The 25097-nt window shown below is 54.5% G+C and overlaps 1 protein-coding gene across 9 annotated transcripts in view; it reads left to right on the forward strand.

Annotated features, from left to right (window-relative positions):
* The first annotated feature begins 4906 nt into the window (after nucleotides 1-4906).
* The window catches only part of DGKZ (diacylglycerol kinase zeta), a 54412-nt gene continuing 34221 nt past the window's right edge, over nucleotides 4907-25097 (forward strand). The window contains exons 1-2 of one of the 9 annotated variants that reach the window (XM_068193559.1): nucleotides 11728-11926; nucleotides 20514-20612. In XM_068193559.1, the coding sequence (XP_068049660.1) occupies nucleotides 11856-11926; nucleotides 20514-20612 (170 nt within the window). In that variant the 5' untranslated portion in view covers nucleotides 11728-11855. Of the gene's footprint in view, nucleotides 5745-11727; nucleotides 11927-12795; nucleotides 13211-20513; nucleotides 20613-24809; nucleotides 25049-25097 lie in introns of those variants that run through there. The other 8 variants (XM_068193551.1, XM_068193552.1, XM_068193554.1 and 5 more) reach the window with 8 other exon arrangements.

Here is a 25097-nt window from a genome sequence, read left to right on the forward strand (position 1 = left end):
GCCCTGGGTTGACAGGTGCTTTCATTGAGGCATGGTTGTCATGCCAGCCCACATCACAGATTACAGATCCTTACCTCCTGCTCCCACTCCTATTCCCTGGCCTGCAAAATTGGTTCAGTACTGGGACTTCATGCTTCATGTCAGGGGCTAGAAACAAACTTGCATGTTTTATTTCCAGCAGCACTGTCATTGTCATTTCTTCTGTAGTTCTGAACAAGTCAGAACTCTTCTGCCTCAGTTTCTTTTCCCCGCTCAAATTACCACTATCATCTTCTTGTAATGAGGAAGATCATGGAAGAAAGTATATGAGGAGCAAAGAGCTACTTCAATGAAGAGGCTGTGCAGGGGTCAGTACAACAAAGACATAGCTCATATCATGATGGTCCTATCCTGTCTGAAAAAATACCTAAATCTTTTCATTAACTGTAAAAACAGGGCAACTGCACTTAAATGGGGAACGACCTGGGTTCTGGCTGTCTGTCAGCCTGTACCTCTAACAGTCCATTTACACCTGTGAAAACTGATAGTTTTGTCCTGATTTTGTGTGAAACACAAAGTAACTGAGAGTCTAGAAAACAAATTTTCATTTTCTAGCAAGCTTCAAGTGAGTTCATTAGAATTTGGTCATTGAAGCAACTCTATGCAGTCAGCCCTCCATATCTGGAAGGCAGCCCAAGCAGGAACACCTTTCAAAGATGCCATAAGGTGTCTTTATCTCCCACCTCTGTCTGGGCTGGTACAGCAGGACTGTGACACAGCAGAATGTAAGGCTTGGGGCTTACAAAGGTCTCTTTCTACAGAGAATTTCTTTGTGGAGAGGAGTAAAGCTGTTGCCTCACTGTTTTGACTTAGCTGGCCATTGAACAGCATCTGGGAGAGAAAGGAGCTCTCTCTTCTGAGCCAGGTCTGTACTGCCAAGGGGGAGTTTGATGTGTGATCCATGGCAGGTTAGTCTGACATGGTTTTGCAGACCCATACAGAGCTTCCTTCCCCCTGCCCACCTACCAACGCATGGAAATGCCTGACCTTGCCCTGCAGTTTCTTCTTGGGCCAGAACTAGTTGTGAGTTGAGAATCTGATGTTTTCCCTGCAGCACCTCATCCAAAAGCAGCCTCCTAACCCTGTGTCAGTATGATGCACCTTCCCCCACTATGGGGTGGGGCTGCTCCCTGCACTCATCAGATTTTATCCAGAGGGAGGCTCAGCCCTGTTTTGCTCAGCCCTGTAAAACTTCACACAGCTCTTCGGGAATTGCGTTCCAGGGAGATTTTGGCCTGCACCCTTCATGCACACTCCAAAACAGGTGCAAGAGAGAAGCTCTTAAAAGGATGAGTTCTCAGGCTCTGGCTCTTTTAATGCAGCCAGACCAATCAGAACCCTTCCATCAGGAGAAATTTTCCCTTCATCTTGACAAATCCTCCTAATTTTGCACTCTACCAGACATCTCTGAGCTGCTTAAAGCAGACACATTAGGATCTTTTGATCCCTGCTATGCCTCCCAAAATGCACCAGCCAATCACACCTACCAGTTTGTCTACAGCGACTAATTTGAGCAGATTGAGAGAATTAGCAAAGCAAGAGTCACCTTCTTTACAAGTCACCTTCAGCCTCACTCAGTTGTGCTTGGTCTGCTCCAAGTGCCCCAAATGAGCTCTGCCACAACAAGCTGGGCTTCTGCCCACTCAGGGTCACATTTCTCAGAAGCCTCTGCACTGTCAATTCATACAAGCCCTGAACAAAAAAATGCTAACAGAACATGGACTTCATTTTTCAGAGACAAATTATTACTGACTGTTCTGTTACCAGGCCAATTAAAAACAAGAAAAAAATAAAAAATAGTTAGGTTTTGTGGCTTGCTGCTGCTGCCTAAAGGGTTACTGGCAGTGCATGGCAGCAGCCTGGTGGGTATGTTTTGTTTGTTACAGAAGGACATGTGCTGTTAGGGCTCTCAGGAGAGTATCCATGCTCTCCAAGCCTGGCATGAGCCCTCTTGCTGTTCCCTTTTGGGAATTGTGTTAGCAGTTGTCTCACATATCCATCATGGGACAAACAGGCTTTGGTCCTGCTACCAGGCAAGAAGTCTGGGCTTTTGGACACCTTCTGGGGAAAACTGGGGAAGTTGCACCCCCTCACATCCCCAGGTGCCTGGGGGGCTTGTTAACAGTGATAGCACCTGGATGGACACTGACCCGACAAATTTGTGTTGATTTTCTAATCTGGTGGCTGAAATGGGGCTTAGAGGTGAACAGGGTGGAGGTTTTCCTTGTGCCCAGGGAAGGTGACTGTAGCTTCACAGAGCTTTACTCACTAGAAATGCTGCTTCCTAGAAAGCTCATGTCCTGCCTATGCCTGCAAAAACAAGGATGGAGTCTGTATGGTAAATACCAATATGCCTTTGCACTGTCCCACATGGCCACACAGAAGGAAATCCCTACTCAAGGCACAGGAGAGGCATGCTCCTGCATGTCCCCTGGGTACACAGGTAAGCACCAGGTAAGCAGATGACCTGGCTCATCTGAAGGGTGCCAGGAGGACAGGACTGATCCAATCCTACTGTTCAGCCTATCCTCAGGCAGCGCAGAGGGAAGCTTGCTCTTCCCAAGTCCTCAGGGAGCTCCAAGTGCAAGGTGACCCCATTCATGACAAAAACACGAAACATCCAGCAGAGTCAGGTAGGCAGAGAGAGATGCAGAAGCCTGTGCAATCCACTGCATCACCTCATGCAGGCATATCCTGAGTTGTCTCCTCCAGACAAACAAAATCTGGTCCACCCTGCCTGTGTGACAGCTATACAATCTGGCATGTGGGTAGAAAGGTAGAAATCCTCTGTTGGCAGCTCCTTCCCACAGAGAGGGTTTCTGTGGAGCAAGATCAGACCCCTTGGGAATGCAGGAGGCACCCATTGTCCAGCCCTTTACTCTGACTTGACCAAAGGCGCTGTTAGTTCAGGGCTCTGCTGTGCCTGTTTCAGGGGTCTCCCGTACCTGCAATAAGGGCCTCTGCTTCCCACCCTGAAGCTCCTTTCCTATGGCATTGACACAAACACCAGTGAGAAATGCTCTGCCTTCCTTCCTACCTGAAAATCTGGACCCTCCTCTCACCCGGCTTCCTATTTGTATCCATCCCTGACTGGCCATCTACTTCCTCAGCCTGGTGGCCACAAACTTCTTTAACCATAAAGGACAAGAAAGGTGTTTCCCAAAATTCCCTGGGAATAAGAGGGGACCAGTATTCTGCACCCCCTGTAGCTCCTCTGGGCAGCCCATCTTTGTCCTACCCTGACAGCCAGCTGGCACAGGTGAAGGTGGCTCCCATGGCGACAGAGGCTCCCTAGGCCAGGAAGAGCCCAGGGCAGAAAGAGAAGCATCTCACTGTGGGTGGTGGAAAGAACAGGTGCCACTGGGCACCCGCTGCTTCTCCCTTTCCACAGCCTGCTCCCAGCCTCTGTGGGCAGCAGGAGGACATGGAGCAGGGCCATGCACCCATGCAGGGAGTACTGGCAAGCTCCCAAGCAGGTCTGTGTCCCCGCAAGGGAGGATGAAGCTGCTTCTCCAGGGCCAGCTGTGCTTGTGCACAGTGCTGCTGGGGGAGGGCTCACCCAGCAGCACTCCATCTTTCAAGGAGAACAAAACCCCTGTGGGGGCTGGAGGGGCTGAGTCACACAGCGAGGAGGACTGGGGCTCCCTGCCAGTCACGATTCCATGGAGGAGTGGGCTTGGGGGCTGTTGTGCCCCTGAGAGAAACAAATCCCCCAGGAGTACAGCCAGAGAGAGATGTCATTGTGACTCTTAGGGCCAGACAAAGGTTTGGTAACTTGAACTGGAGGTGCCAGTGGGCTGTGGTTACCAGGTAAAGACACAGCACTTCCTCAGCCCCTGCTGCTTCCCAGGTTGGGGTGAAAAGTGGCATGGGAATGTGCTGTTCCACAGCACTCTGCAGCAGAGGTGCCACAGGGCCATATGGAGGTGATGAAGAGTGCTGGCACGAGGGATGAGATGCTCCTGATGACTCCCACGGAGATAAAACAGAGCAGGTTGAGGACGGATTCCTGCTCCCATCATGCCAGACTTTCATGGGAAAACACTGGGATTACAGGTGATTGCAATGTGCTCTTTGTGCAATGCATGATTGTAGGACCCTGCCATGATGCAGGGGATGGCTCTTATAGACATGAAGTTTGAATTTTCCAGGGTCTAGCAGGTAAAGGCACAGCATGTGAATCTGGGATAGAACAAATCAGGCACATATGGGAGCTTTGTAGGGCTCTCTTACCCCAGCTGACATCCACAGCGTGAGGGTAGGCTTGGACTGGGGTCACAAAGTCCAGCCGCAGCCCAGGACAAATAAATGATGCAACTTCTCTGATATATGTGGGCAGAGAATAAAAGGTCGTTTCTACCTCTGGATGCCAAGATTGGAGAAAAATTGACTTGAATAAGGAAAAATCAGGAATAATGTAGCCTCCTAAGTGTCAAGGAGCTGAGTGAGCCAACTGGAAAGACAGAGGCCATGCTACAGCACTATCTCTGCTCAGATGGGTACCACTGCCCACAGCTGGGGACCCTGTCCCTGGACAGATGTCATCCATGGTGAATGATTGGACACAACAGCAGGTACTTTGCTTTGCTGGGGCTGCTGCTGTCATGCAGTTTTCCAGGCTACCTGACTTCACCTGAAAGCAGGTCTGGTTAAGACAAGTGGCTGAGACCCAGCTCCCTGAGCAGCCCTTGCAGGCGGGCAGGTGCCAGCTGGACTGAGGGCAGAGAGGGGCAGCTGAGTTGCCACCCTCCTCTGCCTTCCCAGACTCTGAAGAGTTAAGTGCCAGTTTCGAGTGTCTCTAAGGTGACACCAGGCTGCCTGCTGGGTGCAGCTCCCCGCAGCCCCCTCCCCGCACACAGCACACACTCATGCTCACTTTCTGCTTTGTCTTTTGAGAGCAGCTCCAGGCTTTGTGCACAGGCACTTTGCTCGCTGCCTACCTTTCCATGCTGCTCCCGCTCAGCTGCTGCTGCCGGGGACAGTGACGGATGTGCCTAGCTCCAGAGGGACCTCGCAGAAGGCAATCCAAGCTCTTTTTCGCTCACTTGCAAGCATCGCTATCCCTGGACTGTGCTTCTTCAGTGAATGCTGTTTTCCCCACTCCCTCCCCTCTGCTCTCATAGTGCCAGCACCTCCGAAGAGCAGCACCAACATCTCCGGGTGTGTGTCAGATGTTCCTCCGCTTCAGAGTGGCAGGGCAGTAGAGACGGCAGGAGGCTGAGCTGCTGCATCTGAGCTATTCAGGCTGCTATCAAGAGGCCAATAAATACCACTGCAAAAAGTTGGACACTGTTTTTTCTCGTGCTTGTGCTCCCTCAGGGAGTTAAGCCTTGCTGGGATTGTCCCACGACCCTGGGGAGGCGAAGCAGAGCAGTACTGTGGGACGCTGTGGGACAAGACCAGGCTGCCCAAGAAGTTCTGGGGGAAGAGTGGGACTCCTCGCCTAGAGAGACACCTCACTCCAGCATGGCTGAAGGTCCCGGGAGCTGGAGAGACTTCTCCCCTGCCAGGAGTGATGGTGAGGTGGCCAGGGGAGCCACAGCAAGCCTCCGGGGAGCAGCAGATACAGAGAGCACTGGGCGAGCACAACGCTTGGGCCCCCGCAGCATGGATCCAGCTTGGGAGGAGATGAGAGGGGCAGTGGCCGTGGCGGAGGTGGAGGAGCAGTTCCTGCACTTGGCCATCAGAAAGCAGGTCTCCTACAGGTAGGAACACCTGGGTCCCCAAGTGTCAGGGCTGCGCTGGGGCACTGGAGTGGCCTGTCCCTGAGGCATCTCCCTCCCATGGGGTCAGGGTTGGATCTTTCCACCGACCACCAGCACATTCCCACCAGAAACCATCTCAGCACAGAGACAAGGCAACCAGTTAGTCCAGTTCCTCCCATCACGTGCAACAGCCCCCTCTGCAGTGGCAGTCTCATTATCACCTTTGCAGACCCCTTTATTTTCCTTCTACCCAACTCCCCCTTCCCATCCTGGGGCTGTGATGCCTCCTAGGCAGTGGTCTGGGCCTTCTGAGGGTACCTTGCAGCAAGAGATCTGTCCTGGCTTTTGGTGTGACTCTTCTGCAGCAACTCCTGTGCTTAGCCACCCCTGCTATCACCAAGCAAAGCTGGCAGAGATGAAGAGTGGTTCTCATAGCTCTCACGGGGGTTATGGGAGCCACTGCCTGGTGATACACAGGTGAGCTTCTGTTCCCAACTCCAAACATAATGTCCAAAATCCTGCCTGGGTCAGTATCTCCAAGACTTCAGCTCTATTCTTCTCACAACAAAGGTCTGGTGTACCACCCTGTCCTTTCTTTTGCTAGAAGGATGTTTAAGCCCTTCTATGATTTACTACTCCCCATCTTTGCAGAATGGCTCTCAGGTGTGAGGAGAAATCCTTTGACCCTGCAAATGCCCAGAGCATGTAGGACTGACCCTGGAGTGCTGTGAGAGTCTGGGACTGAGAGGAGGATCTGCCTGCTTACCATTCTCCAGAGCTGGCTTGGCACAGAGATGTCTGCATCTTTCTGAGCTCCATGTCAACATGTCATGCCATGCTCAGCAAGTGCCACATAGTTTACAAGCGGATGGAAAACTGACATGGAGGATCTTGGTACCATGCCCACTGCCATGGCAGACAGAGGCTGCATGATCTGTCCTGCCTCTGGTCTGGGCCTTGGGGACACTGGGGTGCAGACCTCTGCCAGGGGGGAAGATTTTGGACAGGAGCTGTTGGTCACACCTTCCTCCCCCCGCCCCCCATCTGCACTCCCACATATACAGCAGCCCTTTTTCCCCCCTTGCAAGGGCTTCAGTGCAAGCTGTGAGCAAATTGCTCTCTAATACTGCAGTAATGGGAACTAATGGGAAAACTTATTAGTGCCTGCAGAGCAGGAGGGGCCTCGAAGCTGACTCATCCCCAGCACTTGTTATTTGTGTGGTGGGTGGCAAGCAAAAGCCAGGGTGGCCGAGACCTCCTCAGGTACCCAGTGTCCCTAAGCCTTGCCACAAGCTGGGGCAACTCGCAGCCCTCCTGGTCCTCATTCTGTACCCAGGGCTGTTCACTGAGGCACCAGACAGAACTGGGAGGGTCTCTGCCCTGATGGCACACAGGATGAGGAATTACTGTGCCAAGCAGAGCAGGATTTTCTCCTCTTAGCTGTCTTCTCCAGTAGTGCACAGTGCATTTTGTGAACAGATTAGGCAGCTGCAATTTTCCAGCCTCCCCAGGGCAGGAAGGGACCATATTGCAACCTAAATTTTCAGCCTGAATTTGTTTCAGAATTACCCAAGGTTGCTGGGATTTTATACACCCTGCCCATCCTGCCCCAGTCACCCCCAGCAGGTGGCTCAGTTGACATGCTTCAGCCTGTGCTGGCCTTACCCAGACCCTCTGTTCCACACAACCCTCACAAGGGGTCTCTTTGCAAGGGACTTTGCCCTATCCAGTGCAGGCTTTGCAGAAGGGAGGATTCTGAGAGGTTGGAGGGAATGCCGCAGCAACCTGCAGGCCAGCAGCAAAGGAAGAAATGGTGCTTGGGATGAGCTGATTCCTCCACCCTGTGTTTTGGACGGTCAAGCAAGGGGAAGGAGAAATGGGAGACGACGTGTCTGGGAGTGGAAATCTGCTTGTTCTGTCCTGTGACGCCCATGTAGTTTTGGGTCTGGCTGCTTCTTCAGGCAGGTCAGGTGGTGATGGAGCTGTTACCCAGAGGTGGGCTAACCTTCCATCATGTGCCCCTCCTGCAGCATGGCAAGTCCTAGGGGACTGACAGAAATCCTCTTGCTGTGCTATTTAGCTCTGGAGACACTTACTGAATCCTGGTACAGAGTTTGGAGGACCTTCTCCGTGGGCTGTGGGCATCACAGTTATCCTCAATGTCAGCTGAAGGTTGGAGGCCCCAGTCCCCTTGCTGCCAACCTACCTGCTCCTGCTGGGACCCATTAGTCATCACGAGGGGCAGGTGGCATAAGCTGCTATATAAAGCTTTTGAAATGAGCAGAAATGATATTAATCCCATGGAAATAAAGTTCCTTCCATAAATAGCTGCCACGGTGTATGGAGGTGCCTTGGGCGGGTGGAAGAGAGCTCAGCACTCAGGTTATATTTAGGGCTTTGAGTAGCAGTTTCGTGCCAAACTTATTAATGATGCTGGCTTGTGAACCAGATTTGCACATTCTGGGACAATTTGCCCAGTAGGGAGGTGCCTCTGCAATGCCAGAAGGACCCAATGCCCTCTGTCACCACAGCAAACCTAGAGCAAACACCAGAGTTGTGTGCCTCAATCCCCCATACCAGTTACTTCGGCCAAGGGGAGTCCAAAGTCAGCTCCTGCTTGCCTTGAGTGTCTCAACCAAGGTTTTGTGGTGAGGCAGGATCATCTCTAGCTCCCAGAGTGGGGTAGATCCAGTGGCAATAGGGCAAGCTAGAGGCCAGCAGAACCTTGCTGTAGGGAAAGCCGACCTGGAGCCAGAGAGGTCTGGGACAGGTGGTGGCAGGTCACAGCAGCACCCTGAAACCTCTCCTGAGCAGCTGTGGGCTCCCTCTCAATTTCATCATTGCTTTCAGTGTGATGCTTGCAGCAGTAGCCTTTGTCACTGCCACTGCTCCCAGCAACCCAGCCCGGAGGGGTGTTTACCCGGAAAGGAAACCACAAGCACATAAAAGCTCCTGTACGAGCTCTCTGCAGGCTCCATTCCGTGCCAGGTGTCAGACTCCTACACTTCGGCTCTCGGTCACGTTCAGAGGTAGTGCCCAGACCAGCCCACACACCAGAGGGCTTCACACAGCCATCTCTGGCAGCAGGAAGAGGGGGCCCTGTGTCCCTCTGTGCCCCCCCAGCCAGCTCCCGTCCCCGCTAGGGAGATGTGAGGCACCTCGGCTGTTCAGTGTGGTCCCCGGCTGGCAGATAGGATGCAGCTAATGCAACTCACAGGCTGTTCTGTGCCAGGGAGCTAAATATAACCCGCAGAGTGGAGCAGAGGGGGCTGCTTTGTAATGTAAATAGCCAGGGAGCTTGGTCATAGAGCAGGCAGGCCAGAGGGGAGAGCTGGCAGGAGCTGCTGAAGAGAGGGAGGTAGGAGCCCTGTGTGGCCCAGGGGAAGATGGTTGCAACTCTCTGTTGTCTTCTCTTCCTTTTGCCTTCAGATCTGGACTCTGATGTTTGTGAAGTCTCAGGGCAGCCTGGGCAGTGCAGGGGCTGAGGAAGAAGGAAAGGAGAGCCTCCACTGTCAGCATGGAGAAGGAGACAGAGAGGCGATCTCTTTCCTTCAAGTCCTGCCTGCTGGCCTTTTAATCGTGTTAGCCCTGCTCTGCAGAGCAGCATAATCAAATTCCCATTCGTTTCCAGCAAGCCAAGCCTGCTCCACTCTGACAGAGGCATCTGTCTCCGCATCCCTCTGTGCAGCAGGGGAGAGGAGATGGGTGGCACAGCCAAAGGGAAGTGCTAGAAATGAGCAGGTGGCTCCTCACAGACTTTGGTCAGGGGTGACAAGCATCGCACTATCCCCTGCCACGACTCTTTTCAGAACCAGGGACAAGTTCTGCTGGGCCCCACTGTCAGACACAGGATGTAGTGCATGGCACAGGGGTCAGATGGGTTTGGAGTTGGCATCACGCTGTGCTTGGAGCACCGTGCTGGTGTGTGTTCACTCTCATCTGGCTCTCATTCGGGATGTTCCCACATGCAAGGCAGTGGTGAACTGGGTATGGGACTGTGTGTAACAAGAGAGAGAAACGTCCAAAGAAGCAATTTTGGAGAAACACTGAGTTTGTGGGTATAGCCTGGCTATGTAGAGACATACCTGCAGCATGCCAGGGAGGGACGGCATAATTCAGCCCCAAGCCTCATCTTAAACCAGACCCACTCCCTGGTTTAAACTGACCCAAGACCCTGCTGCTGCCAGAAGGGATGCTCCTGCCCTTCCTCCTACTGTGGTTTTTCCACATCAAGCAAGCCAGGTCATCTCTCTGAGGCAGCAGAACACAGCCTCCCTCCCCTGTTTGTCCCCACAACCACAGCCTCAGCCTTGCATGTGGTGTAGGCATGCCCGGGGACCATGGGGTGGGACTCTCCAAGTAGGCCAGCAGGGAGGTTGTTAGGGGCACTAACCAGGATTAGGGGCAATGCCAGATCCAAACACTGCTGGGTGGGGAGTGCTGGGATCCCTGAACCAAGAGCCATCTCTTCCCCTGACCACTCCCTCCCTTATCTGATCCCTGTTCACAATGAATCCCACAGGCAGGTATCCCGCTGAGTTTGGCTGAAGTAAGCAGCTTAATCCTTTCAGTACCAGGGTGCTGAAGGGTACCTTGCATGTAGACAAGGGTGCCAATTCACAGTAACATCCAGTATAGTGATCCTCATCCATCTCCTGTGCTGCCTACAGAGAAGCCTGTGCAGCAGAGTCTGTCTCCTCTGGGTCTCCCGACCAAGAACAGCAAGGAATGGGATTTCCAGGGGTTCCTCCACAGTTTTGCACCAAGCCCAAGGGACAGAACTGTGAAAGGACACATGGACACAGCACACAGAGGATGGTGAAGGACCCAGGGCAGGGTGTGTTACTTCAACAGCCCCGCCAAGCCCCAATACTCCTGATGCTCCTGGGTAAGACTAGAGATCAACACCATGAGACAGAGCATGAAACATGAAAGATAAATGTCTGCAGGCAGGGAGAAAATGCAACTAACCCATCACGGCATGCAAAGCAGGAGGGATGATGAAACCTTTCTGCAATAACAAAACTCTCCCCTCCCTGATACATGAGCTGGAGTTAGGCATCCAGGACCTGCCTTTTCCTCTCTCTGCACAGTAATTAATGCAGGGGGTTGTGTTCAGTTTCAGAGCTTGCCTGGTGAGATCAAGGTCTGTCAATTTTTTTTTTTTTTTTTCCTTTTGATGATGGAGTTTAAAGCAAGACCATGTGCCCCTTTAGAAATGCCATCTGTGTAGGCTGCCAGGACCAGCTTTGCTTGCTTGCTTTTCTCTGGCCCATAGAAGCTGACCACAGACCCTCTTGGTGATCTAAAGACTTCCTGGAGCCAGAGCACACCAAGTAGCATCTGGTTGTGAAGAGCTGGGGTTTTTGGAGGTGGGGACAGGCCGAGCCTGCAGGCTCAGGCTGTGCCGCCCCAGACTGGGGGATGGATGATGAATGTCAGGCTGTTTCTCCATTCTTTGGAGGCTAGCTGGGAGCCTCCTACATGCTTCTACTTTTCACACTGCCCATTCCTGGTTTACCAAAGCGTTTTTTCAGTGAGCTCCAGTGCAGATTGAGCAGATGCTGGAGGTTGTTTTCAGACCTGCCACACAGGGAGGACATACACACCCAGGAGTTGTGAGTGCTGTGGTGCCCTGCAGGGTAAGGACGTGCATGGCCCAGGGTGGGTGGCAGCAGGACAACCCCATTGCCATGGCCTTGGGTGCGCATGGCGGTGCTGGGGCAGCTTTGGGAGAGGGGGCTGTCTCAAGTCTGGGGGCATTCAAAGAACCACCCAGCAAGGGAGGTGAAGCTCCTCGGCGCGCAGCCCAGCGTGCCAGGACGTGCTCCTGCTTGCTGAGGGTGCGCACGAGGCTCCACTGGAGACGACCCGGCAGAGGAGGTGGCCAGCGGCGTGGGAAGAAGGCCGCGCAGCCGGCTGCAATGACAGCCGCCCTCACACTTCCAGGAAGTGCAGAGAGAGGAACCAGGTGAAGGGTGCAAACAAAGCCGGGGCCCCGGCCGGGCGGCGGAGCACTGCCAGGGACCTGCCCTCGGGATGACTCCGGAAAGCGGCTGCTGGGGGAGGAAGAGCGAGAGTGAACCCCGGGCTGGCTGAGCGCATCAGCTCATGCTGCGGCAGATGTGGCGGCATCGCTCCTGGGACGTTCCCCAGAGCCCTCCGGGGGACGTAGATATAAGGTACCCACCGAGCTGGGCTCTGCTGCCTTCCTCTTATTGTTGGGGGGTTCAGGTGCTGTGGCGAGTGCTGACAGCCCATGATTTGGGGGCTGGGGAAAAGGCTTCCTGTGCTTGCCCAGCGCCTTGCCCGCAATCCCCTCCTCTTCTCTTAGTGCCTGGGCTTGCGCAGCACAACCTCCCAGCCAGGATGTCAGAGGGCCGCGCTAGCGCTTTTGACGCCAAGCCTGTGAGCACAGCGGGCCAGCCCGGCGTTGCCTGAGTTGTCAGTTTCAGGGAAACTGGCAAGTGTGTCCCCATCCCCACCAGCCCTCCTGGAAACAGCTGGTGTTTGAGTCTGCCAGTGGGACCTGACCCAGGGTGTTAAGGGTCGGCAGGAGCACCGTGCAGCGGGCAGCCAGGGCCCTGTCCTGGCAGCCCCCGCAGCCCCGGCTTTCAGCCTGGCTCCACATCCTTGGGAAGCGGGGAAGATGCCATTGCGGCCGGCACATTTTCCATGCAAAGGAGGGCTGGGAGAGATGCTCTTTGCTTGGACTGGCAGCCATGGCGAGCAGACCAGCCCCTGCCCCTGCCGCTGCCTGCTGAGCCAACGATGTCGCTGGGTTCAGGGAGAAGCGGGGCAGGCGCTCGCCGGGCTGGGTAAGAGCCTCGGTGCTGGCCTCGGCGACAAGGCCGGCGGTGGCTCCCGGTCCCCGGAGAGGGCGGTGGCGGCGGCGGCAGGACTGTTGGCTCCGTCCTCTCCGTCCGGCGGTGAACAATGGGAGGCGGAGGCGGAGGCAGGGGGAGGCTCCGCTTCTGCCGCCGAACCTCTTCCGAGCGCGGGGCGGCGGCGGGGCTGACACGCGGCTTCCTGAGGCAACGGCGCCGGGCGCGGGGCCACGGGACGGGCTCCGCCGCCAGCCCCGATCTCCGTGCTCGGCAGGCGGCGCTGGCGGCGCGGCCGCCGGTGCCACCGGTGAGCGGCCGCACTTCCTGCCCGCCTGCCCGTGGCCCCGGTGGGGCGGGAGCCCGAACCGGCCGCGCCCCCCGTCCGCCCCCGGTGCTCTCCTCTGGCTCGGAACCGCGGTGGCGGCGGCGCCGAGCCCTGAGCTCGGCTATGCAGGCGGCTCGGCCCCCGCCGTCCGGCGGTTCGCCCTCCGCCGCCTCCTCCGACACCGCCGCCGCCACAGCCGACTCCTCCGGGGCGTCAGGCAGCGTCGAGCCCGAGTGGGGGTCGCCGCCGCCGCCTCCGCTGGGCCGCCGCCACAGCAACAAGCGCTTCACTGGCCTCAAGCTCTTCGGGCGCAGGTGAGCACCGGGCGGGGCGGGCGGCGGGACGGCGGATCCCGCCGGGCAGGCGAGCTCCGGGTGGTGCCTGCGCCGCCGCCCCGGCACCTGGCGGCGGAGCGGGGCCTGAGGGCGCTAGGCTCCAGGGCGAGGGCTGGCTGTAGGCGGCTGGAGCATCCGGAACGGAGGCGGCGGAGCACCGGCTCCCAAAGAGCCTCCCGCCGCCGGGCCGTCAGCAGCCGCCTCACCAGGCCCGGTCGAGGGGTTGGCTGGCCCCGACTGAGCGCAGCCGCAGGGGCATGCGGGACAGGGTGTGAGGATGGAGCGGGGTGAGTTTGCTTTTCCCTCCTTTCAAGCTCTTGGCACGAGTGATGGGAAGTTAGGGAGTATTGCCCTCGCTGCGCGCCTTGTCGTCCCCGTGGAATCAGAGCCTCGTCTCCTGGGGATTCGCTTCCACCCGCCCAGAACTGCCTGTCTCCATCCCCGCACGCCCGTCCCGTGCTTCGTCTGCGACACTGGCAGTCCTGCCACGCCGGGGGATGGCTGTGCTCGTTCCGTGCTGCCGGCTGGGATCCTGGCTTCTCAAGTGTCTGTCCCAGAGCCAGCTGGGCTCCTTGTGCCTCCCTTACCCTCTCTGTTGACCTCCTGAGGTTTTGGACCGTGTAAGCGAAGTACCTCGAAGTATCAGTGCCTGGTACCTCTGCTATCTGGAGGTCTTTGAAAACACTAAATAACTGAGGTCTGAAGGACCCTGTGGAGATCACCTGGTCCACGCTGCTGTCTCAAAGCAGGGTCGAATTTGATCAGGCTACTGATGTTGAGTTTTGAATGTTGCCAGGGTGTGGAGAGCACAGCTTCCATGGACACCCACTCCCATGCTTCAGCTACTCGGGAATTTTTTTCTTCTAATAGCAATTAAGTTTCCGTTGTTGCAGCCTGTGCCTGGTCTCTCTCAGGTTGTCACTGTGTATGTCTGGGCAGCATCTGACCCAGTCTCCTCTGTACTTTCCCATCAGTTTGCTGGAGATAGTAATAATGTTCCCCCTCAAACTTGTCTGCAGGCCAAACCACCCCCATTATCTCATACTTTCCTTGTACTTGATAACTCTTACCCCTAGCCATTTTGGTGGCCCTGTGACAAACTTTCTACATCTCACGGGTATTTCTGGTATATGGGAGCAGTTGAAGCAGGATGCAGTGCCACCAGAGTGGTATCACACGTGTTGAATGGAGAGGAAAGGCTCCAATTTCAACCTCCGCATCCAAGCCGGACCTGGGAGTGGATGGCTTGCAAGGTCACCACAGAGCAATGTTCTCTGCTCTGTTTTCAGAGCTGTCAGCAATGGCTGCCTTGAGCTCCTGGCAGTATCTTGCCTGTTCCAAATACTGTGTGGCATCTCCGAGTCCTGGGGCTTCAGGCTGCTGTTACTGCAATATAGATCAGAGCCAAGGAGAAATTCTCCACATGTGAACAACCTTTCGCAGTGTGGACACGTGGGGAGAGGCAAAGTGGGATGGCAGGAGGAGCTGGAGGGGGCCAGTAGGCCCCCCAAGACAGCTGGAAATGACCACAGGGTTGTTTAGTGCATTCTTGCCCTTCTACTGCTGATGAAGGGACCCAGTTCCTCCTGGCTCAGGGTGACCCAGAGCTGCAGGGTAGTGAGGAGAGATTCCCATGGACCTCTGAGACTGAAGGGGCTCCCACACACACCAGTGGGAGGTAAACTCGATAGGAAGTCATGCAGGATAATTGGCTGTACGCCACTGAATTCATGCCCACCTGAGTATTGGAGCAGAGGATGGCATGAAATTTCTTCACCTCCTCTGAGGGAATTACGAGAGAAGGCTGTGCTACACTTCCTTTTGTCAATAAGTATAGCCAGCCCCTACCCACCAAATGCTTTCCAACAGCCATCAGTGAGGAAATTTGTACCCACTTCTATTCTGAGCTTTACCCAGAGCCATATGTGGCTAGGAAACAGGTCTAGAGGAAGCTTAGGTAACTGGGAGGAATTTGCTCACTGGCATGAGTGGATCTCTGGAGCATCCTGGCTTCAAGGAGAGAGGTTTCCTGAGGTGGACACCCTGTGCTGGACTCTGCCTGTAGCAACACTTCGAGGCATGGCCAAGGGAGGCAGGGGTCTGCAAAGTGGCAATAAAGCCTGTCCTGTCCCCAGGGCAGGCGAGCCCTCAGGGGATTTGAAGCAACAGAAAGGTGAGCCCCCAAGCTCTGGCCTCTGGTGGTATGATACGTTAGTCCCGTGTTTTGCAAGCAGGCTTATTTCTGTACCTTATAATTGCCTTACAGGAGGGTGGAGTAATTGGCTCTAGAGCTGACAGAGACAAGTGCACAATACAGGCATCCAGGCTGTGGATGGGTAATTCTTTTAATTGGGCTGATAAAGAGATTGGGGCTGATCAGATAAGAAGTGGTTAGGATTAAATTGCCTTTCTAGGTGCCCTGTTTCTTGTGCTATGAGTGAACTGCAGTTTACCCTTTCCAGGGAGGAATTGGGGAAGGAGTGTAAATGCTGGGGACAATGCCTCTTTCTTGCTTGCCCCGTGCCAGTGAAGTGGGTTGCCAGTGAAATGGATCTTCCCTATGGGCTTCAGAGCTTCTGTAACAAATCCCACTTCAAAGGAAATATGTGTAATGGCTATTGTGATAGCATAAGCAGGGGCTGATAGCATAAGCAGGGTCCGTAGCCACCAGTGGGGCAGTTGGCAGATGGCAGTCCAGCAGAGCATGAGACCAAGTTTTTGGCTGTGACCCTTTGGCAGGTCTTGTGCTGGAGCCTGCAGGTGAGCCCGGGGGTGCCTGCCACTGCCCCAGGAAAGGTTTGTGGGTGGCACAGCCTGTGGGTAAACGGCATTCAAGAAACTGAGCCGAGCACCCGCCTACATCTTTCTGGGTCGTCACTTGTCACTGTCTTTCTTGCAGCTTGATGCTTACACCTATGTGAAATCTGAGAATGATGTGCCACTGGGACAGCAGCCCAGCCTTCCCCATTCCTGCTGTGTGGGGGATGCCCTCGAAGCTGCTGGCCCTTGCACCCACTTTCCTCTGTGCAGGTGCAGTAGAGAGGCTGTGCAGTGGGGTAAGCCCTAGGTGCCCTGGGGGAAGACCAGATGGTAGGGAGGAGCGTGAAGTTTGTGCTCTGCAGGCTGGCAGGCTGAGAGCAGTGTTTCCCTTGGGACAAGCTTTTTCACAAAGCACCTTGCTGCCAGCTGGCTGTTAAGCAATCATCTTCCTATACTTCTCCATACATGCAGATTTTGTATGCCTCTAGCTCTGAAACCCTCCAGCCTCTGCTCCCCATCCTGCTCAGAGGTGATGGCTGGGTAGTTTGGCTGGGCCTGGGCCAGTGTCACCTGTGGGAATCCCCAGCTGTCCCCTGCAGTGACACTTGGGCTTGTTTGCAGGGCAGATGGGATGTGCCGAGAGAGTTGTTTCCACTGCTGAGTTTGCTCTGGGATCTCTGCTCAGGGACTTTTTTTTGCAATGGAGGAAAAATAAAGCACTGGGCATGCTGAGTAGCTGTACCTGTTGGCAGCCAATGCAGCCTCACAGCGGAGCCAGGCTGGGACAGCTGCCAGCTCAAAGTGGGGCTGTGAGATAGGTCAGGGAAGGATCAGCATGGGGGGCCTGACTGCTTCCAGAGGCTGAGGTCCTCCGTGGTGTGGACCCTACCTGCCACTTGCCTTGTCTCTCCAGTCCCAAGCACCCACTGGTAGCTCTCCAAGATCATAGCAGGGGCTGCTACAGTGATATGTGCCTGCTCAGAGAAGGTGTCAGGACCTTTAATTATAGCATCATAGAATGGTTTAGGTTGGAAGGGATTTTAAAGATCATCCAGTTCCAACCCCCCCACCATGGGCAGGGATACCTTCCACTAATCTTTTTAGGAGTTGGAGCATCCTTTCCAGGAAACAGTGTAATCTCCTCAAGGGGCTGAAAGGAGGGAGGATGATTGACTGCTTTCCTCCTTTTAACAAAAACAATAGGAAGAGAGGCGCTGGGAGTGGACACAGGTCTTTGCAAGGATACAGTGTTGAGAGGGGAGAGGCAAAACTGTGGGTGGTGCAAGCAGGGAGAGTTTGAGAGCTGATAGATTTTGAGAGTTCTCTTGGGGACTAAAGAGGTGCTCGTAAGGGGAGGCCAGCCCTCTTCGATGGGGGCGATGCTCTCATGAAGGGCAACCTGAGCTCTGGCAGGTGGTGGGAGACACAGTGTAGGATTTCCTTCACTCATCATCCTGCAGTGCCCGGGGAGCAGGCAATCTCCCCTGAGACTTGGCAAATCCTCTAAATTTAACTTGCAGCTCTGCTCTTAGTGAAGCCCTGTTTTCTTTTTCCCAGGTGACTCTGTGAGTTGAAGCTCCTGAGTTATCTCTCAGCCATGCATTTGCTTGCTTGCTGGTTCTTTTAAACCGGTGCTGACTTTGAGATACTGAGTTCAAGAGTAGAGTGAGGGCTGCAGGCTAAGACTCCTTGACCCTTGGGCCCACAAACAATCTTTTTTGAAAGAGATGGGGTACTTGCAGGAGGTGAATGGCTTCTGCTGGAGACTTTTGGAGGTAGAGACTGGTGCAGATATGGCTTGGCAACACAGGCTAGATGTGGAAATAGGGGAAACCTGTCCTGCTGGTTCTTAAGCTGGCACCAAGCTCTGGGGATAAGTGGCTCTGTCTTTGCAATGCTGAGTTCAAGAGCTTTCCCTAGGCCAGCTCTCCAGTAATACAAAAGTATATACTCTGTGTTTCTGTTGCAACCTGCTGATCCAGCAGCAGCTGTAGTCTGTGTTTGGGAGTTGGGAGGTTTCTTCTCCCTATCAGGATGCCAGGTGGAGGGTGAAGCTCTGCCAAGGCAAGCAGTGAGGCTGTGCTGGCCAGGCCAGTGCCCAGCAGGAATGAAGTCCTGTCCACACCAGATGTATGTGTTAGACCCAGTGCTGTTCTCCTCCTGCCTGCAGTTTAGGGGTTGATGCCTTAGGGTGCTAATTCTGTACTTAACTGTGAACTCTGCCCCCAGGGGAAGTTCTTCCTTATTGTGCCAGGATGAGGAGCTGAGAAAATCTCTTCCTACTCCAGGCTGTCCCAGACAGGAGGAGTTAATGGGCCTCCTGTCTCAGCCCTGGCTGCCGGGCAGTTTGTGCTGTGTAGTTTCTACCTGTGACCATTGCTTCCGTGGCTGGAAATAGCCTGGCTGAGCTTTGCTCAGGTGATGGCTATCAGCCCTTCCCAGTGGTTCAGGGCCTGGGGAAATAAGCTAAGCATGCCTCATCTCAGAGAAGCCCTGCCCAGCTGTGAGAACTGGAGACATGTCTCTGGGGGGATTGCAGGATGCTGTCCAAGCTGTGTGTGCAGGGTGGCAGGTACATGGCACTGGTGGGAAAGCCCCACTCTGGGAGCAGAAGGAGGTCTGGCTGGAGGTAGTCCCATCCTCTGGCTGCTGCCCTCTCCTCCATGTGTTCCGTGTTGGTGGGTGATTCCTTTGGTGTGTTTCATGGGCTGTTGCTGGTTCCCTGATGTTGTTGCAGGATGCCAGCTTGTGGCAGGCTCTAGTCCCAGCCGCACATGGGGGCACCCAGCCAGGGTGTGAAAATCCCACCCAGCACCAATAGGCAAGAGCTTAGTGTTTGCCCTTTTCCCAGCTCTGCTCACCCTGTCTTCCCTTCCCTGCTTCCCAGCAGCATCTCGTCTCCTTGCAGGACTGGAGCAGCCCTGGCTCCAGCACATGCTATGGCTTTGAAGAAAGTCATGTGTCCCAGCTGGCTGGCCCAGGAAGTCAGGGCAACTAACATAGAGCCTTCTTGCAGAAGGTTTTCCCCTTGTGCAGCTTGGCTTCCAAGCCAAACGTGTGTGGCTTCCAAGACAAGGAAATGTGTGTGCCAAACAGCCTGTCCCTTGCTTGCCGTTGTCAGCCCAGGTGTGGATCCAGAGCCAGAGAGCAATGGGACTCCTTGCTGCCTGCTCACCACTGGCTGTGGAGGGCCCCACCTCCACTCTAGGGCAGGACTCCCCAATGAGATGAGGATAGAGAATCATGGGGTAGAAGTATGTAAGATGGCTTGGAGCCCCCTCCTGAGCTCCCAGCCACTGGCTGTGGCCTGTAGCCATCTCAGAGAGGGAGCAGGGAGCAATGCAGATGGCCACATGCCATCCCCTGTGTGAAAGTTCCCACTCGGTCTGATTTATCTGTACATCATCCTGCCTTGCTACCCTGGCTCTGGCAGATCCAGGGCTAAGCCTCTTACTGTCCAAGCTCAAGGTCACCACAGAAGAGGACATCACGTAGGGCACTCTGGCAGCTAGCACATGGCAGCTGCCACTGCTGAAGTGTGGCAGGGGATGGAGTGGGATTCTCTGCAGAGATTTTGTACCCATGTGAGGCTGGCAGATGGCAGGATTATGAAGCTACAGGGCTCCTGTTCTGTGAGAGCTGCCAGGATGCATGGAGGGAGGTATCCTGCTCCCCAGTTCAGCAGGGTTGCAGGTCAGCATGGGGCCAGGAGATTTTCCAGCAGAGGCTACTGGTGAGGATTCCCCACCTGGGCTCAAACAACGTTACTCGCCCACGAGTTTTCTTGTTGTTTGGATGAGTGAGGAAGCAGATGTGGTGGAGGTGAGTGTCAGAGGGATCCCAAGAAGGACACTTCCCATCTGCACTGGGTCACCAAGAGCTTTGCTATCCAGCCCCTGACTGGTGGTAGTCAGGGCTCCTAAGGGTTGGTGCCTATGCACAAGGGCCAGAGAGTTTGGAACAGGTGAACTGCTCTGCCCTGCCCAAACAATGCTCCTCTGTGCAAGGCATGGAGAGTGCCTTCATGATTTATTTGAAATTGAAATCCATGCCTCGACCCAGCAGTCGAGGTGAAAGAAGGCAGCCAGGAACCAGGCCAGCACAGGGAATGATGAAGGGAAGTGGGGCTCTCTTTCTGTGCCAGCCTGGCACTGGTCTCTGAGTTGTGTGCCCTCTTGCAGCTGGCTGGGTTGGGCTGGAGGTGGGCAGTTGGCTGGGTCTGAAGTGGGCTGGGTTAGTATCCCAGATGTAGGAGTGTGGTGCTTCATGATTGCTGACTGGCTCTTTAGGGAAAAACAGTGTTGCTGACTCCAGCTTCATGGGCGTGTTGCCTGCATTGACCTCCATGGCTGACAGCATGGGTGGTGGCACAGGTGCCGTTGGAGCCCCTGGGATCTGCAAGTGCCAAGGCAAGGGGAGAGCATGTGGTGAAGAGATGGCACTGGGGCGGGGAAGGATAGTGCTGTGTGCTGAGCAGCCAGGCGTGTTCATGGCTTGCTGACCACTCTCTTTGTGTCCCTAGACTCCACCTGCCCCACAAAGGTGTCTTCCCTTGTCTCCAGGGCAGCCAGCCCGGCCGATGGGGATCCAGGAGGATAAAGCACCGGCCAGCGGTGTATACGTATGTGGTATTTTTATTGGCTTGCACAGGCTGTGCGGTCCCAGCAGCTGCTGCAATGTTTCTTTTCAAAAGCTCTCCTCCCTCCCACCCACGTCTCACCCCACTTCACCATCTTGTGTCTGTACTAACCAAGGCCACCGAAAGCCAGGCTGCTTGCCTCATGCCTGTGTCACTAACTTTGTTCTAGAGGTAGCTTGCTACTGGACTTTGATCGACTAACATGGCAGCTTCTGTTTTGCTGGAGTTTGGATTGAAGGTCAGTTGAGCTCTTCCTCCTCTATGTCCCAGCCAGTGTGGACATGAGCACCTAGACCCAGTGCATGCTGAATGCTTGGAAGACCTAAGGTGACAGCACTGAGGGTGGTTTAGCTAAATGACTAAATTAAATAATAATAAATAATAAAATTTAGCTGAAGCAGTCTGAAGTTCAGTAAGGCTATGACTGCCTGAAATGGTGGAAAAACAGGGCCTGGGAGAAAATCACCATTGCTGGGATGTAGTTGCTGTGTGGGAGCCAGTTCCTAGGCTAGCCCATGGTGTTGGGGCTAGCCATTACCTCATTCACAAGGGCTCCTGAGGAGATGTGGAGGTAAGGACAAGTCCTGGGTTCCATTCCTGGGCTCCCTATACCTTGGTCTTTGTAGAGCAGCACATCAGCCTGGCCAGGATTTGGCTGCACGTGTGTGAGTGCCGCAGTGGAAGACCCTTACTGCTCTTCCTGGCTTCTGCTACACAGTTTCTCTGCATAGCATCCTGGGCCTTACTGAGTTTGCCACTCAGTCTCTTGTTTGTCTGATGTTGTAGACACAAAAATCTTGTCCCAGGGCTGCTTGGGAGTCCTGTGGTTGGAGGTGTTGGGAGCAAGAGGCCGTTAGTTCTCTTCAGAGGGGAGGTGAATGGGTTTTGGAGAGGTCCAAAGAGCTGTGCATTGAACACCAGAGGGCATGGTCGCTCTTCGGAGCTCTGGTGCTCTACTGTGCAACTCCTTTCCCTGCAGCTGACTTCAGCTGGGTGTTGTGACATGTCCCTTCTGCAGGGTTGCTGGCCTTGACTCATTGCTCCTAGTTTTGCTTTCCTCCCTTCTGCAAGAAAGGGATTGGCAAAGCATCTGCATAGAGCTTTTTTTATGCTGCTGTGGCTGAAGTGGCTGGTGAGCTTGATGGCTTAAACTGGTCAGCTGCTGCCATGGGCTGGCTGATGCTCAGAGGCAAGCCTCCAGCCAAGGCAGCTGTCAGACAACTCCCCGCTACACAGGCTTGCGTGTCCTGGTACCACACAGAGCCTCATAATGGCACCCACCCAACTTCTGCACCTGGAGTCTGGGTCACTCCTCCCACACCGCAAGTCTCTGGAGCACCCAGTGTCTCTGTGGGCATGAGAGGAGGAGCTGAGAAACTCGGGAAGCAGAGCAAGGCAGCCCTGTGTTACTGGTCTGTGCTGAAGTGCTAGTCCATTCCAGGAAGGGGGACAGTGGTTTGCTCTCTGCGTGGGCATTGCTTCTTCCCCTCTCTGAAGAATGATGGGAGAAAAAAGCCCATCAGTGATTCTGGCAGATGTGGGGATGTTAAGATGAAAGAAGAAAAGGAAGCACATAAGACCAGATATGCTGAGGGCATTTAGAACAAAAAGGGTGGAGGAGAAAAAAACCCCAACTTTTCCTCCTGCCCTCCCATTTGCAGTGGGACAAGCTGACATTCAGCAAATCCAAGAAATAATAGCTTTAACATTGTTAAAAGGAGTTACTTCAATTTTGATGTGAGGTGTGGGAGAAGAAGACTTAGTTGCTTGCTGCCACGAGGTGAAAAAGTGAAACCAAAGGTTAGACATTATATCAGTAACAGGGTCACAGTTAACAAATGTCACTTGTGTGGCATGTCAGCATGTGCTTTGCTTAGTCACAGGGTCATGATGAAGGCTTGGGAGGTGTCTTTCCTGTCTCAGGCTTTGTGGTGTAGAAAGATCACTGGGGACTGGGTTTCTCAGGGATGCTGAGCAGTTCTCCCCCTTGCAGACAACTGCAGGGGCTGCCACTTGTGATGTGGTTTCAGGTGCGTGGGACCAGGATCTCCTCACATGGAAAGTCTTGCTCAGGGCTGCGTGGTCCTGGGGAGCTTCTTGGCCTGGAGCAGTGGTTTCTGCTTGAACACAGCAGACTGAAACCTGTGACAGCAGCATTGGGAGCCTCTGGTCTCCATCACAACCCATTCACCTGTCTGCATGTTAACAGGCTGAGGGCTTACTAAGTCGCGGAAGTAGGAGAAGAATGGCAGCAAGGTTTGCGTGACTGAACTTGAGGAGAGGGCTCTTAGGCTTCCTGCTCCTGCTTCCTCCAGGGACTTGGAGAATTAGTGCCCTGGTCTCTTGGTGGTCAGATTGACTTGGAAGGGATTTTGGGGCCACCTGGAATCCACTGTGCTCACCCTTCCATGGTGTTTCCTTTGGAAAATATGGCTGTTTTCATTTGTCTGTCCAGGTCCTGCCAGCCCAGAAAGGAGATAGGATTGTGGTGACTGTGAGGAGCAGCAAGTGGTATCAGCAGGAGTCTCTGCTATGCATAGACCATGGGAGACAAGAAGAGCAGGGTGGGCATGGGGCAGTTGGAGACAAGCTGGAAGCTTGAACCCTCTCTGGAATTGTTCAAGGCCAGGTTGGATGGGACTCTGAGCTACCTAGTCTAGTGGAAGGTGTTCCTGACTATGGTAGTGGGGTTGCAATGAGATGCCCTTTAAGGTCTCTTCGAATTCAAATCATTCTGTGATTCTGTGCTAAGCTTCCTTGGCTGGAGGTGGGGCTGGCGAGGAACCACACATATCTCTTATCAGTCTACTTTGCTTTGAATGATTGACTAGTTGCAGCACATTTTTAATTTTCTCTTTAATAAAACATCCTGTCAGTCCCAGTAAGTGAGTCTTAACAATGATGGACTGGGGCCTGTTCCTAGATGCCCTTCTGCAGCTGGCAGCATAGCTGCCCTGGGGCTGTGATGGTGCTGGGACCTGCTTGACCGCTAGTGGCAGCTGGCTCTTTCCTGGTAGTGAGTGGGAAGGGAATTCTGAAGGATGTGTAGATACCCTGTGTAGGGAAGGAGACAGAACCTTCCATCCTTCATCAGCTGGCAGTTTTGAGGGGGAAGAGGACTGACCGAGGTGAGCACCTCCTGCCTGCCCTGGGTATCTCCAGCTCCCTTTCCTCTCTGGTGTTGTGAGAAAAGGGCTGAACGAAATCCTCAGCAGCTTTGGCAATGGATGGGTTTGCTCATGTGTCCTCCCCACCCCTCTCTCCCACTGATTCTCAAAGGCCACTTGCTCTTTCTGCCATGCTGGAGATGACAGCAATGGTGGTAGCTCAGCCTTTGGGGCTGGCTACCTCTGGGGAATGGTTTCCTGTGAACAGCTTTCAAGACACCCATTGAGCAAGGCAGCTGGCTGCCTTTGCCACACTGGCTGCTGCCTCTGTGACATTTTGTTATGATTGTGTTACTGTAGTCCCGCTTCAGGCCCCAAGGAGCATTGGGCACCGTCCAAACACAGACACATTCCTACACACAGAGGAGAAGAGCTGTCTAATTTTAGCCATGACATGTAGGCAAGGGGAAGGGGCAGGCAGGAGGGGGCAGGGTGTGAGAGGATGAGATCTCAGCTGCAGCCATCCGCACTGACTCACTACGGCTCTCATCGCCTGGGTAAATGACTGAAATAACAATAGCTGGTGTAGAGTGAGCTGGCCCTTGGCGTGACCTTCCCTTCATCTCTGCAAAAACCAAAGAAGAGACGGGTTTTGTGGCCCAAAAGGGAGATGGGTTGTGTTTGGCTGGGAGCAGATCCCTAGAGGCAGCTGGGGAACCCGGATAGTGGTGAAGCATGACGGGGAAGTCCCCAGCCTGGCTATGAGAGGTCCCATGGAGGGTTTTCACGATGAGGGAAGACACAGAGCTCCTGAGACATCTGTGGAGCCTGCCTGGACTAAAGCCTAATTCAGAAAAAAGTTACCTCCTGCGCATGAAAACAGGCTCTCCGTGGCTGGCGGCTTGACTCTCATCAGCCACGCAAACCCCTTTATCCAAGTTCCAAGGAGGCAGGAGAGAATCGCCACTTCGGCGCGTTCTCCCCGTGTCCTCCTGCTGCCGCTGCCAGGGAAGCTGCGCCATCCCCGAGCTGTAGTGAGTGTTTGGAGAGCAGCTGGCGCCGTGGGGACCCCTCTCTTTCCGGGCCCGCGGTGGTGCATGCGCCTGCGGCTGGGGGCGAGCCGGCCTCAGGGCTGCTCGGAGAGGAAGTGCAGTTGGCTATTTTAACGAGAGCAGTATGGGGAGGAGCGGAGGGAGAAGCCAAGCACTCTCTCCAAACTAGGACTTAGTAGGGGAGGGCTGGCCCGTTGCTGCGGCGCGGCCACTGCCACCCGCTCGGCACCTGCAGGACCCCTGGACCGCTCCAGATCAGGTCACGGCGGCTTTTTCCCACTATCTCCCCTTTCCTTGTCCTGCTCATC

The sequence above is a fragment of the Anomalospiza imberbis genome, chromosome 6, assembly GCF_031753505.1.
Source record: "Anomalospiza imberbis isolate Cuckoo-Finch-1a 21T00152 chromosome 6, ASM3175350v1, whole genome shotgun sequence".
Lineage (NCBI taxonomy): Eukaryota > Metazoa > Chordata > Aves > Passeriformes > Viduidae > Anomalospiza > Anomalospiza imberbis.